At 38.5% G+C, this 19623-nt stretch overlaps 1 protein-coding gene across 7 annotated transcripts in view; it reads left to right on the top strand.

Annotated features, from left to right (window-relative positions):
* EPM2A (EPM2A glucan phosphatase, laforin) overlaps positions 1–19623 on the top strand; it is a 129414-nt gene that overhangs the window by 66190 nt on the left and 43601 nt on the right. For 6 of the 7 annotated variants that reach the window (XR_004676604.1, XR_004676605.1, XM_034990917.1 and 3 more), the window contains exon 3: positions 17524–17765. The exons of the other annotated variant lie outside the window; for it this stretch is intronic. Coding sequence is in view for 4 of the 6 variants with exons in the window: in XM_034990917.1 (XP_034846808.1) it covers positions 17524–17765 (242 nt within the window). In the remaining 2 variants the exon portion in view is untranslated. The remainder of the gene's footprint in view (positions 1–17523; positions 17766–19623) is intronic. 7 annotated transcript variants of the gene reach the window in all.

Genomic DNA, 19623 nt, shown 5'->3' with positions numbered 1-19623 from the left:
TTTTAAATTTATTGTTGGATTTGGTTTGCTAATGTTTTGTGGAGGATTTTTGCATCTATGTTCATCAGAGATATTGGCCTGTAGTGCTCTTTTTTTTGGTGTGTGTGTTTTTGTCTGGTTTTGGAATCAGGGTGATGCTGGCCTCATAGAATGAATTTGGAAGTTTTCTTTCCTCTTCTAGTTTTTGGAAAAGTTTGATAGAATTTGCCTATGAAGCCATCTGGTCCTGGACTTTGGTTTCTTGGGAGTTTTTTGATCACTGATTCAATTTCATTGCTGGTAATCAGTCTGTTCACATTTTCTATTTCTCACTGCTTTAGTTTTGTAGGTTATATGTTTTTAGGAATTTATCCATTTCTTTTAGGTTGTTCAATTTATTGGCATGTAATTTTTCATAATCTCTTACAATCCTTTGTATATCTGTGGTATTGGTTGTTATTTCTCCTCTTTCATTTGTGATTTTGTTTATTTGATTCCTGTCTCTTTCTTTTCTCTTTTGTTTGATGCATGTAGCTAGAGGTTTATTAATTTTGTTGATTTTTTTTTTTAAGATTTTTATTTATTTGTCAATGAGAGAGAGCGAGAGAGTACAAGCAGGGGGAGCGGCAGGCATAGGGAGAAGCAGGCTCCTAGCTGAGCAAGGAGCCTGATGCAGGACTCAATCCCAGGACCGTGGGATCACGACCCAAGACGAAGGCAGACACTTAACTGACTGAGCCATCCAGGCGTCCTGTTGGTCTTTTAAAAGAACCAGCTTCTAGTTTCATTGATATGTTCTATTGTTTTTTTTTTTTTTTTTGAGTTTCAAATAATTTATTTCTGCTCTAATCTTTATTATTTCCTTTCTTCTGCTGGCTTTGGTTTTTGTGTGTTTTTCCTTTTCTAACTCCTGTAAGTGTAAGATTAGATTGAGATTTTTCTTGCTTCTTGAGGTAGGCATGTATTGCTATAAACTTCAGTCTTAGAACTGCTTTGGCTGCATCCCAAATATTTTGGACTGTTGTGTTTTCATTTTCATTTGTTTCCACGTATTTTTAATTTCCTCTTCGATTTCTTGGTTGACCATTCACTGTCTAGTAGCATGTTATTTAATCTCCAAGTGTGTATGCCCTTTCCAGATTTCTTATTACAGCTGAATTTTAGTTTCAAAGCATTGTGGTCAGAAAAGATGCATGGTATGACTTTGATCTTTTTGAATGTGTTGAGACTTGTTTTGTGGACTAATATATGATCTATTCTTGAGGATGTTCTATGTGTACTTGAAAAGAATGTGTAGTCTGCTGTTTTAGGGTGGAATGTTCTGAATTTATCTGTTAAATCCATCTGGTCCAGTGTGTCATTCAAAGCTAGTTTCCTTGTTGATTTTCTGGATGATCTGTCCATTGATGTAAGTGGGGTGTTAAAGTCCCCTACTATTATTATATTACTATCCATTAGTTCCTCTATGTTTGTTATTAACTTTTATGTATTTGGGTGTTCCCATGTTGGGTGCATAAATATTTATAATTGTTATATCTTCTTGTTGGATTGTCCTCTTTATTATTACATAGCATCCTTCTTTGTCTCTTGTTACAGTCTTTGTTTTAAAGTCTATTTTATCCAATATAAGTATTGCTACTCCAGCTTTCTTTTGATATCCATTTGCATAATATTGTTTCTCCCATCCCCTCACTTTCACTCTGCATATACCTTTAGGTCTGAAATGAGTTTCTTGAAGGTAGCATGTAGATGGGTCTTGTTTTTTTATCCCTTCCAGCACCTTGTGTCTTTTGATTAGAGCATTTAGTCCATTTACATTACTTTGGATGGACTAAATGCCATTCACATTCAAAGTAATTATTGATAGGTATTTATGGACATTTTCTTACTTGTTTTGTGGTTGTTTTTATAGTTCTGCTCTCATCCTTTCTTTTCTTGCTCTTTTCTCTGATGGTTTGCTGGCATTCTTTAGTGATATACTTGTATTTCTTTCTCTTTATTTTTTGAGTGTCTATTACTGGTTTTTGATTTGTGGTTACCCTTAGGTTTGTATATAACATCTTCTGTCTGTATTAAGTTGATGGTCACTTAAGTTTGAACCTATTCTTTACTTCTCTCCCCTCTGCATTTTAGGTATATGGTGTCTTACCTTACATCCTTTTATTTTGTGAGTTCTTTGGCTGATTTTTATAGATGTACTTATTTTTTCTGCTTTTGTGCTTCCTACTTTTCTTTACTTTTACTTATGGTCTTTCCTTTCCACTCAAAGAGTCCCTTTTAACATTTCTTATAGGGCTGGTTTAGTGGTCATGAACTCCTTTAGCTTTTGTTTGTCTGGTAAACTCCTTATCTCTCTTATTCTGAAAGATAGGATAGTGGCTATCCTTGTAAGGATTAGAAAGGATTAAGAGGAGAGTTTTCTAGGGTTTGTAGAAGTTCTGTTTCTGGATTTGGGTGCTGGCTATATGTTATATTCAGTTTGTAAAAAGATTTATTGAGCAGTCCACTTATGTGTATTTTTAATGTATATTATTTTCAATAGAAAGTTTTTAAAAGTTCATGTACTCAGTCTTGCAAATACTTAAAAATTGACAGAGTGAAAAAAATCCTAATGTGTTACAAAGATAAACAACCAAAATGACTTACTGCAATGTTTCTCTTCAGTAGTTTCCATCAGAAAGTTAGATTCCTATTCAAAGTAAACAAGTAAGGATGGTAAAATAAAAGGCAGAGAAAAACAACTGTTTTTGAAGTCCATAACTGATTTTCAGTAGACCCACTTAAATTGTGTTTCAGATCTTTGGTACTGTACTTATTTTATTTGTTGATGTTTATCTCAAGAATGTGATAGGCTAGGGCGCCTGGGTCGCTCAGTTGGTTAAGCGACTGCCTTCGGCTCAGGTCATGATCCTGGAGTCCTGGGATCAAGTCCCACGTCGGGCTCCCTGCTCAGCAGGGAGTCTGCTTCTCTCTCTGACCCTCCCCCCTCTCATGCTCTCTATCTCATTCTCTCTCTCAAATAAATAAATAAAATCTTTAAAAAAAAAATTAAAAAAACAAAAAAAAGAATGTGATAGGCTAAATGGCTGTATTTGTGAAAGTGCTTTCCGATGTTTGCTAAAACACATTGGAAAAGCCAACATAATAGCACTATAGCTTTTTATAGATCATAAAAGAAACAAATAAAGCCTTGGGGCGCCTGGGTGGCTCATTCGTTAAGTGTCTGCCTTCAGCTCAGGTCATGATCCCAGGGTCCTGGGATTGAGCCCTGCATCAGGCTCCCTGCTCAGCAGGAAGCCTGCTTCTCCCTCTCCCATTCCCCCTGCTTATGTTCCCTCGCGCTGTGTCTCTCTCCCTCAAATAAATAAAACCTTAAAAAAAAAAAAAAAGAAACAAAGCCTCCTAAAAGTATATTTGAAGCTTCATAGATCCTAGTCAGGAAATGGAATTATTTAATGTTTCAATAATGCCATAGGACCATCCTCCTTTTATGTACCATAAGTATCACGCCAGCTGCCTACTCTTAATATCAATGAGAAGAGGATGGATAGAATTTTCACACCTGTAATTTGTGTTGGAAACAATAAAAGATACATGAACATTTTCGACAGATCCCTTTGACCTATTTAATAAAATAACAGAATCCGAAATTATGAAAATTTTTAAGAAAGCTCTTGAGTAACTGAGGGGCATACTGTGGCAGGTGTGTTGGTCAATAGGGTGGGCATCAGTATTACTCAGGGTTCTCAATGCCTGCCAAACTCCCTCTTCTCTTGTGGTTATTTTATATTCATGACCATTCTTCTTCCTTTCCTTATGTAATATAAAAAACCCGCCACTTAATTCCTGATTCTGTTTGCTGGATAGAGAAGGCAGTTCATTAATACATCACTCAATGTTTCTCACTGCAGATGGGCTATGCATTGCTAGGCAGAGGTAAGGGCTCTCAGGAAAGCTTCCTTTACATTGATAGAAACAGGTGTTCTCTTTTAGCTGTCAAGTCAGCTCCCTTCCGAGAATCTCGGATAAGTGGTCCAAATTACATCTAAGAGGAAAATTCGCCCAAGCATAATTACTTTTCATCAGGGTGCCACAAATAACGAAAAGAACAGACCACTGGAAGTATATTGTAGTCTACTTAATCACCATCATTTTAAAAAGCTGATGTTGAATTCCTTACTTCAAGGCAAATTGTATAGCTTTGGTGGAAAATTAGGCATATTTTCTAAACACTAAATTATGTTTCTTCTAATTCACATTTGGCTAAGAAAAGCTGGCTAGTCTTTGTAGCAACGGAATATAGGAGATAAGGTTTGCAGCTGCCATTTCAAACGGTGCGGTTTTTTGTCTATTCTTTAATAGCTTCCTGTGTTTTTATTCATATTGAATGAATCTCCTTCTTTATCTTTCTTGGTAGGATAAATTTCATCAGGGCTGCTGTCTATGCAGGATGTAGGCAGATGCCTTATATCACCTTGCCCCTCCATCTCCTATTGTCCCTCACCCCCACCAAGAGCGGAACTTGTGGAGAGCAAGAGATTATTAATATGGGTAGAAATAGTAAAGCTCTGCCCAGTGATAAACAATTATCTAGCACCATGCCTAAGAAATCCTGGTCATCAGAATTTTAGATAGCATCTCTCTGCACTTAAGAGAAGTTCTAGAACTGAAAATCTTGGTTGAGGCATGATGGAAAATCTGAGACCAAAAAACCTGCTGTGTGACTACAAGCTCAATCATTGATTAGATATGGGGAAGTTGCTTAAACTGTGCATGGCTTGGTTTATTCATCCATAAAATTAGGATAATAATACCTATCCTATAAGAATCAAAGAGCCTAAGAAAAACATTTTTCCCCCTAGGATTGTACTTGATTAATAGTAGTAATTATAAACAAAAGCTAATATTTTGGGGAGGGTGTGTAGACTTTTGGGGAGATGTTGGGAGAAAGTGCCTGTCATACATTAGCACCTTCAACCAGGGTGAAGGGCTTCAAGTCACCTTCTGTTTTCCCAGTTGCATTCTGTTTGTTCCCCATCAGCAGCTCTTCTTCTGTGATCCTTGCTGTTTATCCTTTCCAGCCAATTATGGAGAGCCTCCCACCCTCATAGCCGCTCTCTCTTTCCTTCCCACATTGATGAATGTTTCCTTTGGTTTGATGGACCAGAAATCCCATTCATAAAATCAGATTTGTCTTGATGATTAAGTTACTCTGGGCAGAGCTATTGGCTCCCCAATACATTACATATATAAGGCGGGATCGGCAGGCTTTTCTGTAAAGGGTTGGGCAGTATGCATTTTAGGCTTGCTGGGTCATATGGTTTCTGTTGCAGGTAGTCAGCTCTTTTGTTGTAATGTGAAAGTAGATATAGACAATATGTTATCAAATGAGCATGGCAGTGTTCCACTGAAACTGTATTTACAAACAGATGGTGAGCTGGGTTTGGTCCATGGGCCATAGTTTTCTATGTCCCTAAGACATAGAGATGGGTCACCCTGTACCAGCGTTTAAGGGACACAACAATCATGCAGTGAGGCTTTCCTGAAAATGTGCTCTATAGAGCATCAAACCTTACCTGGCCAAATATATTTCTGAAATGCTCCATGATTTTTCCCCTTCTTAGAGGTTCACCAATGCCTTAATACACTAAAGGCCCTGACTTTTTTCAGGGGTGTACCACGAGTAATAGGAATGATAACTAATGCCTTCATAGTGCTTAGTATGTGCCTGGAATGGTTCTAAATGCTCTGACATGTATTATTTCAACTAATCTCCCTGTGAGATGTAGAGTATTGTTAATGCCGTTTTGTAGTTGATGAAACTGAGGCACTGGCAGGTTAATAATCTGCCCAAGGTATAACAGAATTAGTGGAGCTGGGGTTCAAAGATAGGCAGCCTGGCTCCAGAGTCTGTGCCCTTGGCCACCGTCATCTCCATGTAACATCTGGGCATCGATGTGCAGTAAGTACCATGTGAGCTGGGAAGGTGCTTCTTTACTCTAGTTCTCTCAGTTTACACATTAGAAAATTGAGGTCTAGAGAGATTCCAGTGACTTTGCAGGGTCACAAGCATAATTAATAACTGAGATAAGTTTACAAATCAATTAAATCACTGCTTGTCACTTGAAGAAATGCTTAAATTAATCCTTTATAAAGACAGAAAATCCTTTTAAAAATGAGTAATCACCTCTAATTTTCTTTTTCCAATTCAGGTTTTTATAGCCAGTCCCATTTCAGTGGGGTAAATGTTTGATTTTTAAAAGGTGGAATTATTTCCACTTAAAAAAAATAGGATAGACAGATCTTAATCTCCAACTCTCACCTCTCTCTCAGGCTCTGAATCAGTGTTCCCAAGACTCTGAGCACATCAAAATCACTTGGGGTCCTTGGAAAAAATGATGCTGAGCCCCACACCACCACCTTAGAAATCCTGTTTTTTTTTTTTTTTTTAAGATTTATTTATTTATTTTAGAGAGACAGAGAAAGAGAGCGAGCGAGCAGGGGAGGGTGTTGGGGAGGGACAGGGGGAGAGAATCTTCAAGCAGACTCCCCGCTGAGTGCAGAGCCTGCCGTGGGGCTCGATCCCACCACCCTGAGATCATGACCTGAGCCGAAGGTGGCCACTTAACCGACTGAGTCACCCAGGTGCCCCCAAAATTCTGTTTTAATTGAGGATCTGGTCTAAGTATTTCTAAAGATGTCTCCAAGAGATTCTAGTATGTATCCAGGCTTGCGAATCACTGCTCTAGAATCACATTTGTTATTGTCTGCTAAATTTGTCTACCTACATTAACAGCTAACATTTAAAATACTACATGGAATAAAACAAAACTTATGTGGGCCATGGCTTATAATTTATAAAGTTGTGACCACATTCCAGGCATGAGTGGAACTTTATTATTGCAGATAATTTGTGCTGGCGGCTATAATATTCAATCAGTTTTGTGTGAGTGGGACCTTTAGATTGACATGCATAACTGCAGAACCAGACTAACTCAAGACTCAAGGATTCTGGTAGGTTGCTACAAGTCTGTATGGCTCGTATAGAGGCTGTTCTCTACCTTTTATGTGGATGTTTAATGCCTGGGACTTATGGTAGAAGAAACAAGTATTTTGGAGGATTAGGTTTCGCCACCATTCTTCAACTACTTACAAATATAATCATTTATGATAGAAGACTTTAGAAAAGAAATCATGTGTAGTAGAGGAGTTTAGCATAGACATAGACCATCTATGAGATCAAATGGGATTGAAATTATCAGGATTTGAGATGGTCTAACTACTATCAAACACTAGATTTGTCTTTAAGTTTTCTGGCAGTAAAGGCAAAAAAGGTAACAATGTTAAGGGACATAGTTTTATATTTTGGCTAAAAACAGCTTCCACAGTACAGAGAAAATTGTTATTTTTGAACTGATTTCAACCAGTAATTTAATACATATATTTTTGGGATAACACAGTTAAAATATCTTTACCACAGTTTTGCAAAAGTCATAGAAACGCTGATCAATTGATGATAGTTGAATAAATCCTCATATAGTTGAATGAACCAAATATCGTAAATAAAGACATTTCTATAGTTGTTCATTCACTCATTTATTTATTCTTTCAGTCACCTGTTTGCTTTTAATTGCTAACAGTGTACTGGGTACACTGTTAAGTTCTGGGAATACGGTACTCAATAAGATCATTCTTGTTCTCAAGCAGCTCACAGTATAGAGGAGGAAATGCTCAGTACAACCAACATTTCAGAGTGAGAGTCCAGAGCTGGAAATAGAGGTGTGTGTTCATTTATGTTATGGGGACACAAAGAAGGAGGACCTAAGTGAGATTATGGGCAATCAGAGAAGACTGAATAGGCTTAATCAGATAGATGAGCACTGAAAATGCATTTTAAAAGGAAGAACATCAGGTTAAGCAGCAGCGAAAGAATACAGGGCATTCAGGAGAATTACAAATATCTCTCCTAAATTGGAGGGTGGGGTTCACTTGGGGATGTGGAATCAGAGATGTATGTAGGGTCAGATTCCAAATATCAGACCAAAGGCTTATAGACTTTATATAAAAGTGATGGGTAGGCATCTGACTATTTTAGGTAGGAGAGTCACATGATCAGATTTCTGTTTTAGCAAGATTACTGTAGCTACAGTGTGGAAGGGAGACAGACTGGGAGGTCACTTAGGAGGCTGTTGGTGTAATTCACTTCGTAAGTGTTGAAGATCTGAAGGGAAGCAATGCTAATGTAGACTAGGGGATAATGTAGACTAGCTAATATAGACAGCTATTTAGGAGATTGACTTCTATGGGTTAATGACTGTAAGAAGGGGAAGAGAGAAGAATTAAGTGAAGTTTCCTGGCTTAGATGATTGGGCAGCTGTGGGATAATTTACAGAGACCAAGAACACCAGAGGAAAATTAGGTTTTTGGGTAGGGAGCAAAGAGTGAAAGATGGTGAAGATGAGTTCATTTGGTACTTATGGGACGGACATTGAATGGAGAATTCCAGTAGGACATTGAGGTCTGAGCTGGAGGCAATAGTTTTGGAATTTACCAGCATGTAGATGACAGTTATAGGTGGCAGTGTATATTTGGGAGATGACTTACAGTCTGGAACTCTGAGAAACACTCACACTTAAGAGAGCTTACGAAGGAGACAGAAACATTAGTAAAAATAAACTGGGTGTATGTGTGGTAATGGAAGTGATCAATAGGATACATGCTATCACCTAGGGATATAATCTGGAACAGAGATGGAACTGAGATAGGAATACATTAAACTGTCTGTTGAGTATCAGTTGTGCTGGATGTGACTTGATAGGTGTTGGCTCTCTGACACTAGACTGAATTCTCTTAATGGGAGCCTATGGTTGGTTCATATTGTTTAAGGGACATATGCTTTAGATATCAGATATGTTTAAAAAGTTTGAGATCCTAACATTTCTCCATACACTTAAGCCCAGTTGTGAGTACAGAATAAATATCTTCAAAAGTCTTGAAGAAATTGAAACACTTGCATAGCACCAGATGGAAATGACAATGTCCTGGGCTATGAAACACAGAAGAGGCAATTTTAGCTTAAAAAAATTAAGGCTGATTTCTACCAACTGAGCACTTCAATGAGTGGTCAGTGGAATGGATGATCTTAAATAAAACTCTATTGGGAAGGTCTTTTTTTTTTTTTTTTAAAGATTTTATTGATTTATTTGACAGAGAGAGACACAGCGAGAGAGGGAACACAAGCAGGGGGAGTGGGAGAGGGAGAAGGAGAAGCAGGCTTCCCGCCGAACAGGGAGCCCGATGCGGGGCTCGATCCCAGGACCCTGGGATCATGACCTGAGCCGAAGGCAGATGCTTAACCGACTGAGCCACCCAGGCGCCCCTGGGAAGGTCTTGCCAGAACAAATTAGCTGCCGATAAGAGCACCATTTAACTGCATGCACTCTCTCCATGACTGGGGTTGTTGAAGATTACCAATTTAAATATGACAGTTTGGTTGGGGTATGATTGGGACTTAGCCTGTTTGTGAATTGTATTAGACTACATGTCTGTTTAAGACCTCTCCTAGTTAGGGATAACATAAGGAGATGAAGTATCACTAATTCCTGGCCTCTTTTCCCATAGCTCTGGGTCTTCAGGATCTGTGGGTAATTTAAAAGAGGCCTTTTCGATTTGCATTATCTTTAGGAGGGTTTACTGGCTACCATGACTTCTCTCTGTACATTGTGAAATATACTGTATGTGCCCTGACTTCAGGCTGAATGAAAGAAGCAAAATGTCCCAGGGCTTTGGTAGGTCTCAGTATTAGAATATTTGTGGTTTAACATCTCTCCTGGTCTTACCATCCTAACTACTAACGTCTCGAAGGGGAAGAGGAGGGGTTTCTTGTTGGTCCTTCTGGAACCTTACCTAATTTCTAACACCCCTTGCTGCAACACGGCTGATGGCATCAGAGTTTTCAACCATTTAATTCCCTTGATGCCCTCCCTAGACATTTCAAGTCTTATGTGAGTTTTCCCTGATTTTCAGCATCTACATGTAAAAAAATCCCCAACTACATTTTAAAAAGATGACACAAAAGGAAATTTTAGGTCTCTATCATGAAGCCGATGAGCACTATAAAAAAGGAGAAAGGAGGAATGTTTTAGAGCCAAGGAGGGTTGTTACATAAGACAGTCATTTGGCTTCTTGCAGGTTCTTCCCTGGAAAATCAAGAAAGAGGACTGAAGAGATTTTAAAATGTTCCGTAATTAGAATTAAAAAAAATAACGTTCTCTTTGCATGGTTAATATTAGGCCTCTAATACTAGCATCAGTAGTAGAGATAAAATGCTTGTCTTCCTGTTTGTTCTAGCAGGATGATCTTCTTTTACTCATCAGTGTGCCTGAGTACTGAAGTACTGAGTACTGAACTATAGTGAACTGTTGTGATGTATAATAAAATAATGATAGTATTTAGGTCGAATACCATCAGAGTACTCCTTGCTACAAGGGCCAGCGGCCTTGGTACTACAGGGGAGCTTGTAAAAATGCAGAATCTTAGGCTCCATCCCAGATTTACCGAATCACTATCTGCATCTTGAGATGATCCCTAGATGATGTGTCTCCACATTAATATTTGAGAAGCTCTGGTTTAGATGGATAATAATTGTACAACTATCCCACACTTTTTTTTGGCCAAGAAAACTATAGCGAAAACACCTATTGTGTTCCAAGTACTGAATAGAATTTTTTTTTCATACTAGAAATTTCTTGTATTTTAATTAATCAGATGATTGGTTGGCATTGAAGAATTACTGTAAAAAAGAAGAAAAATGCGTTTTTTTCATTTGCTGTCATGCGTTTTAAGTTCCTTTTTTGTTGTTGTTCTAGAGCTGAAATAAAGACCCACAGGTATAAAAAATAAATTTTAATAATATCTCTTTAGTGAATTGATTAAATAAATAAATCAGTTTCCTGTGTACCACTTGGTCTACAGTGGATATTTCCTTGAAATGAGATAAATCTAGTTGATAGTCAACTTATCCTGCATACAAAGTTCTTACATCAATAAAACCCCTATGTTATTAACATTTCTATAACGGATATAATGATTTGTGTGGAAAACTGAAAAGAAGTTTGAATAGTTTGATATCATTAAGCCTTTAAGCATATGGATGCCATAAGCATGATGCCTGGTGTATAAAATGTTGATTACTCTGAAACTTGTAAAAATACATAGTAAATAAACTTAGAGAGCGCCAGGCTTCACTGAAGGCAGACCTGGTTAAGAAACTGTAGATTATAGTATCACATTAGTAAACTTAGAGTCATTTTTGAATTTTCACTTTCTCTCTACTCTTTCGTCTAATTAATGTGCAAATCCTGCTGGTTCCACCACTAAAGTACATTTTGAGTTAATCCACTTTTCTCTATCTGCACCAATAACTATCCCAAGCCATCACTCTCCCAAAGGTCTTCCCTTTTCCTCGATAGTTTCCTGCTCTAGCTTCTGCCCAATCCATTTTCCACTAACAGCTAGAGTCACCCTTTAAAAATGCTAAAACAAGTCCATGTAACTCCTCCACTTAACAACCTCTCACTGCTTTTTCATTGCATTTGTGGTGTTATGCAAATTCCCTAGCAGGTCAGTGAGGCCCGACAGGGTCTTCTCAATCTAAGTCATGCCATGCCCCTCTCTTGCCCTTTCTGGGCTTCTCTCAGTTCCTAAAGTCTACCTCACTCTTTCTCACCATAGGAATGTTGAATGTCTCACTCTTTTTCCCACATCAGGTCTCGGTTTTAATGTCACCTTTTCGGGGAGGACCTTCCTCACTGTCTTATCTGAAGTCTGGCTTTCCTGTGATTTTCTATTTTAACTCCCTGTTTGTGTCCTCAATAGCACATTACAAATAAATATTATACATTTTGCATGTTCATTTGCTCACTGCCTGTCTTCCTCCAAGAATGCAGGCTTGCGTGAGGGCATATACCTTGACTGTCTTGCTCACCGTTGGCTGTTGACTGCCTGGCAAAAAGGAGGCATCGTTACCTATTTGTTAAATGGACGGAATGATTTTAAAACAAATACAGGAAAAAATCTTACATTTAATTTTTAATTACTTCCTTGATCTTCAGTGGTTACTAGTTCATTATGCAAGTGATTAATTTTAAACAAATCCTTTCAAGTTCAGTATGTGAGAACGTATTAAACATGACATTTTACTCTTTCAAGGAGTGCTCAGCATTGGAAGCAAAATTAACATGCCAAGAGACAGAACATTTTGTTGAACTTTGTATCACAGTAACCAACTGAGGCTGCTTAGCCTAGTTATTTGCCTCAATCTTTGTATTACCTTGACTGACTAAGAAAGTGAAGTGTGACAGTTGCCTTATTTATTGCTATAATCTGTCAGTGTGGCATATAAACCAAATTTCAGGGCAACAAAGCCTCAAAACCAAGAAAGCCAAAGTCTCTTGGACTCAGAATCTTCTTTTTTTTTTTTTGTTAAAGACTTTATTTATTTATTTATTTATTTATTTATTTATTTATTTATTTATTATTTATTGGCAAGAGAACGAGACAGAGAGCATGAGTGGGGTGAGGGGCAGAGGGAGAAGCAGACCCCCCACGGAGCAGGGAGCCTGATGAGGGACTTGATCCTGGGACTCTGGGATCATGACCTGAGCCTAAGGCAGATGTTTAACTGACTGAGCCACCCTTGGACTCAGAATCTTAACAAGTTGTGAGTCCAAAGACTGTGCTCTTATACATTTCAGGTGATTTTCCATTGAGATCCATTCTCTGAAAGCCAAGCAAACAGGCCCAAGACTGTACTGTATTTATGAAAACTAGGTACCTAGTTCTAAAGTTCAGAACTTTAGAACTGAGCTATTAGATTAAGAAGGAAACCCAAATAGCACAACCAGGGGCCTGATGATCTTATCTGCCATGTTGGAGATGCTCAAGTGATGGACTGAAGGACATGAGTCAAGGAATGAGAATGGGTAGTACTATTGTATAAGAGGACAACTGGGATGCCACAATCAAAAGCTAATTGTAGAATTTCAAAGATCAGAATGAAAGGTGAAAAATATCTATTAAAATGTTTTACTTTAAGTATACCTCATTTATGGATATTTGAAGAATCTGGATGGTTGAATGTATATATTTTAAGTCTGAATGTTTAGACTTTGTATTAGTTTTCTGGGGCTGCTCTAACAAAGTACCATGAACTGTGATGGTTTTTAAACAACAGAAAATTTTTGTTTCAGTTCTGGAGGCTAAAAGTTCAGGATCACTGTGTCTATAGGGTTGATTCATTCTGAGGGCTTTGAGAGAAGGATCTATTCTAAGCCCTTCTCCTTGCCTTGTAGACAGCTGTCTTCTTTTATCTTCACATCATCTCTCTGTATGTGTTTGTGTCCAAATTTCCCCTTATAAGAATAACAGGTGTACTGGATTAGAGTGTACCCTAATGGCTTCATTTTAACTTGATTACCTCTGTAGGGACCCTATCTCCAAGTGAGGTGACATCTAAGGTGCTGGGGTTAGGACTTCAACATGGAAATTTTGGGGAGACTCAAGTCAATCCATAACAACCTTAATAATTATTATATGGCATTTTAAATATAGAAAATAAAAACATATGACAAAAATATTTGCTTCATGTGGCTATAAACTACATAGCACATCCAAAAAAAAATCTAAGAAACTAAGTGTACCTGTAGAAATTAGCATGTGCTCTCTATATACTATAGTCTATAACCTATAAGCAAACTATAATAAAACTATTTTTTAAATAAAGAAGTTAGTATCACTCTCTAAATTGAAATTTGTCTTTTTGCAGTCATTCAGCCTTAACTGGAGTCTTTGGGGTAGAAGTTTGTTATTAATAACGTAACACTTAACACTAGAGGGCAGATTTTTAGCAGAAGGAGTTACATGTGCTAATGAAGCTTGGAGCTTACTGGAGGTTGATTTTAACGTTTCTCTTGCTTTCCCAGTAATGAGATCTAAATGATAGGACTGATAGACTTTTTTTTCTTTACCCATTATTTAAAAGCCAGATCACATTTTAATTTCACGTTGAATTGCCCATAAAATATTAAATAAGGTAAATGCAACAAAATTATCCAACTTAGAAAATGTGCTAATCATTTTTTTTTTTTTAAACTCCTGAATCATTAGCTGGGTTTTATGAAGAACCTCAGCAAAATCCATTTTCTCCCTCTTTGAAATGGTGCTGTGTTTTTATGGCTTAGAAGAAGGCACTGCTTTTAATAGTTGTGGTCTCTTGGGGTGATAAAAAATAAACATATTCTATGTTCACACATTGATCTCATCATCCCGTGTTTCCTAACTTTTTTTTCTTATGGACAAAATATAATGCTAATTTTCACCTTCAGGAAGAGGTTATTCTGCCATTTTTCAAGGCCATTAGTGATGGAACTTGAGATGTGGAGTTCATACAACTGGCTTATTTGCTGATACCTTCTGTTTTTCCTATGCCCCCTCCTCCTGTCAAAACCCGGTGGTATTTTCTGCAAAGTGCTTGGATGCTGATTCTGTCTGATGTACTCATTTTTGCCAGTAAGGCCCCCTTTGACTGACAGCAGAGATGGAACAAGCGGGCTCTGATTCATACGTTTCACTAGCTGTTGTAACAGGGGCCCCGCCTGACAGGTGAAGCGAACATTGTAGTATTGTGATGTGATTACCTGGAACCACAAATCCAGATTCCCCCAAATGAGCGAAATTGATTTTGATTTGCAGTCCAACAAAATAAGGTTCCAGAATGTCAGCTATCCATCTACTCCCGAAACCCTCACCCCCACCGCCCCCCATCCCCGGTCTTTAGCTAAGTTGTAACATTACTAGGATGGATTTTATTTAAATAAAATTTTGTTGAATCATGGTGGCAGTAGTCAAAACTCAAATGAATAAATCTTTTATCTTCAAAAGTACATTCGTTTTTTTGGCCAAAGTACGTTCTTAATGAATGTTGCTGTATTAAATACTTGTCATGACTCAGAAGTAGATTTAGTTTTGACTTTTTAGAAGATGCTACCTATTAAACACATAGACACACATCCTCATAGCTACTCTTTCCTAACAGTTTCCCATTCCCCACTTTCTGTCTGGGGATCATTTTTAGTCTTGAAAGTATTTTTGGAGAATGGTAAGGACTTAACTCTTATATGCGTGTGTAGGGCTGAGCAATCCATGCCCTTTCATTGCTGTATTTTTTGGTGCTATTAAAAGGTATTGAGATCTCTATACTAACTTCCTACATATTTATTGGGATTGGCCAGGCTAGTGGTTTTGGAATCGGGCTGCATATGTAATATATATAACCTGGTTAATTTCTTGAAAAAAAATCCACAGAATCATAGACCTCACTCCACAGACACTTAATGACTGATGACCTCTGGACTAGATGTTGGTAATACAAGTTTTTATAAAAACTCATGTGGCTTGAATGCAAAGTCAGGTTTGGGAACTTCTGGGTTGATTGTCAATACCCGTTAGGTGCAGTGGTTTCCTCCGACCTTTTCAGATGATCTATAGTTGAGCTGCCAGAAATCTGATGTAACTCATGACCAATAGTGAGCTATTCATAAAGTAGTAATTCTCTGGAAGTTTTACAGTATAATTTATAATATAATTGTGATCTATTTATTTTTTAATTTCATTATTATATCTTTGAAGTTTTGTATGTCTTGCATCAAAACTACCTTTACAGAGGATTTTTATTCCCTAAATCCCATATTTCTTTTTACCTTAAAAAATCCTGATTTTTAAAATTATTTAAAGTGCCATTGATGCCAAGAGAAGATTAAAAGATGAGATGAGTAAAAATTGATTTTTAATGGTGTCAAATCATTCTCTTGAGTGTATAAGCAAAAGTCTAATTACTGTTTAGAAAGTACATCATGCATCCTATTACCTCCAATGTATCATGTAACTAGAAGTATACCACCTATTATTAGAGACAACAAGCTGAAATAAGACGCATATAAAGGGCACTTTGGCTAAGGAAGCAGGATCCATTACATAGGGATGATTGATTAAATCATTGGCCATTGGTGATTGGTTCAACCTTCAGCTCTCTCTTCTCCCAGAAGCCGAGGGGTGGGTGGAAGGTCTGTCCTCTAGTCACAAAGTTGGTTCCCCTGCCAACCAGCCCAGGGTGGGTGCTGTCCAAAGTTACCTCATTAACATAACAAAAGACAGCTTTATGGCTTTTATCACTCAGGAAACTGTGATGAAGACCAAATACATATTTCTTATTATAAATCATAATATCACAGTATGTCTACCTATTGTTTTTTTTCTTAATGTCCAATAAAATTTCATAAATCTTTCTGGTTAAATGTATTCCTAGATGTTTTACAATTTTCTTTCTATTTTTGAATGAGATTCACCTCCACTTCCCCATTTCTACCTGGCTATTGCGAATAGAGAAGAGCTGTTTGATTTTTGTACATTTTCCCTCATCCAGATGTCTTAATACTTTTAATATTTGCATAGCTTTTGTAATTGAATCTTTTAGGGAGTGCTTCTCAAGGTTTTGCACTGAATGAGCAGCATCAGTATTGCCTGGGGACTTGTTAGAAGTCCAAATTCTTGGACTCTCAACCCAGATCTACTGACTCAGAAACTTTGAGGGTGGGGTCCAGCCTTTGGGATATTAGATAGAGAAACATGCTTGAAAAAATATGAACATTTTCTTTTATTTTTTTCCAGATAGTTCTATTTCTTCTTATAGCATTAGATGAAACATATAGGACAATGTTGGGTACTAATGGATATAAGCTTGACTTTGATTTTGTTTAAAAGAAGATTGTTGTTTGTTAGCTTCTGGTGTTTAAAAGTTTTCCTACTATTTGAAATTTTTTCTTTTTTAAAGATTTTATTTATTTATTTGACAGAGAGAGAGAGATAGCAAGAGCAGGAACACAAGCAGGGGGAGTGGGAGAGCAAGAAGCAGGCTTCCTGCTGAGCAGAGAGCCTGATGTGGGGCTTGATCCCAGGACCCCGGGATCATGACCTGAGGCGATGGCAGGTGCTTAACGACTGAGCCACCCAGGCGCCTCTGTACTATTTGAAATTTTTATGTAGAGTTTTAAACAGGAATAATGGCCGATTTTGGCAAATGTTTTCCAGAATTTACTGATATAATCATTGAAGTTTTGCCTTTAACTTGTTAGTGTTTCAAATATGTTGATGAGTTTCCTAATGTTGAACCACATATACATTCAAAGAATAAATACAACTTAGTGGGCTTATTTTAATATGTTGCAAGATTTGGCTTGCTAATGCTTATTTCCTAGCATTTTAGTTAATAGAATTATTTCCCTAAAAATGACACCACCAGTATTTTTTCTTTCAATAGTATTATTATATCACTAATATTATTATACCATCTAATATTGTTACGGCAGCTTTTCCTGTGCCAGATGTAAAGGTTAATTGCATTTTATTACACCGTGTTTTCTGCAGCTCCTCAGAATTCAAGCCATGACAATAACAATAGTAATAGTTGCCTCTATATATTCTCATTAGAATTCTACCAAATATCTGGCTGGGTAGCTGCCCTCGTCAAGTGGAACATATAACCATCAAACTGAAGCATGAATTGGGGATTACAGCTGTAATGAATTTCCAGACTGAATGGGATATTGTACAGAATTCCTCGGGCTGTAACCGCTACCCAGAACCCATGACACCAGACACCATGATTAAGCTCTATAGGGAAGAAGGCTTGGTCTACATCTGGATGCCGACACCAGATATGAGCACCGAAGGTAAGCATCAGAAGAATCTTTCTGGCTTCTTGTTGAATGTGTTTCAGGGAAGCCCTTGCTGTCTGTCTGTCTATCTGCCTACCTACATACCTTTCTGTCTATAATTGAATGACTTAAATATGAATGATAGAAATGGAATCAGTATAAGATTTTAGATTTAATATATTTAACGGATTTTTGCACCTTGGCTAAGATTCTGTTTAACATGGCTCCTTTGATTTGTTTATTTATTAAACGTATATTTATCGTGTATCTAATGTATATGTGGCATTATGCTGGCAGCTAGGAATACAATGGTGAGGAAAAGCAGGTGTAGCCCCTGTCCCCATGGAGCTTCTAGTCCTTTTTTTTTTTTTCCATGCAGCCCCAAAGGGGCGGAGCTTCTAGTCCTAAGGGAAGACATGCATTCATCAAAGGACCAGAAATAGAAATTTACAGCTATGATGACATTTTTGTTAGGAAGATACTGCTATGAGGGCATGCACAGGCAAATCAGATGTAGGAAGAGGGTCAAGGAAGGTTTGTTTGGGTATGTTTGAGCTTAAGTCCGAAGGTTAGAGGAGGAGGTGGGAGAGAGGCTCCCAGCAAGTGGGCTGCCAACTTGGGAAGTCTCTGGTGCAGGAGAATGTAGAGTGTTACCTAAAAGTTGGCACTGTGGATAATGGATGGGAGATGGGCCCAGAGTGGATCTGGGGACCCCAGTTAGGGGGCTACTGCGATAGTTGGAGCGGGAGATCATGAGAGATGACACAGCTGCGGGCTGTGTGGCAATCGCGAGGCTGTAGTTCCAGCACGAGTACCGGCCGAGCATGTCTCTGTGAAGGAGCTTTATGACATGCGTGCTACTGGGGCGATGAGAGACAAGTAAGGCATAATTTTGACCTCCTAGCAAGAGGCGGTAAGAGAAGTTCAAAACTTATTACAATACAGAGAAGAACATGATGTGAGGAAGGAGTCAAGTGCTGCTGGTGGGTTAGGGGGTGCTGGTGGGGGGGAGCACAGGGAGGCTGTGTCCGTCTCATGGCATTTGAGGTGGGCCTGGTTTTGACAGGTCAATGGGGAGGAAGGAAGGGCATGCCAGATGGAAGAAACAGCATAGATCAAGGCCCAAGGCATGGGGTTTTACAGGAATGCTCTGTGTTTCAGCTTGGTGGTCCAGTAGAGTGCTTGCGGGGCAAGGAATGGAAGAGCTAGAACCGTTACGCTACTTGTATCAACCAGATGTCAGCAGGGGGCAGCAGAGAGCTGTGGGAATGGCTCAGGCTCGGGGAGTTTGGTGAACTGCTGTTCTGGGGGAAAGAAGGAAGGCAGTTGTGCCTAGTCAGAAACGGCTCTACCATCAGTCCTCTTCCTCCCAAAGTACATAATGTATCAGACACTCTCTTCAGCGATTTCATACCTTACCTCATTTAATTCTGACAACACTCCAGGCAGATGCAATCTTGTCCATCTTGCAGAGGAAGAGACAGGTACAAAAATGTGAAGTAATGTGGTCAGGGTCATCGGAAAAGAGACACAGCCTGGATTTAAGCACAGGCAGTCAGACTTAGAACATTGCTGCAGACACCTCTCCCTGCACGCTCCCCCGGGCTCTCCGTGCACATTCTACAGACCACCGCACTTGTAGTCCCTTGTAGTCATGATCACCTGGAGTTAGACAAAGTCATGAGTGGCCAGGGAGGTAGCTGGTCTCCGCAGAGTCAACAGTCCAAGATGCAGGTGGGCAGAGAAGATCTCAAGGATCCTAGAGAGACTGCACGTCGGCCACCTTGACTCTTTATGAATCTCAGGTGGTTCCCAGGCTGGACTGAACCCTCACTGGGGAGGAGGTATAATTTTTATTCATGAAGGAAGAGAT

This window comes from Mirounga leonina, unplaced genomic scaffold, assembly GCF_011800145.1.
Source record: "Mirounga leonina isolate KUSES-001 unplaced genomic scaffold, KU_Mleo_1.0 Mir_53, whole genome shotgun sequence".
Taxonomy (NCBI): Eukaryota; Metazoa; Chordata; class Mammalia; order Carnivora; family Phocidae; genus Mirounga; species Mirounga leonina.
Note: the sequence above shows the minus strand (reverse complement) of the source record. Positions and strands in the feature narration are given on the sequence as shown.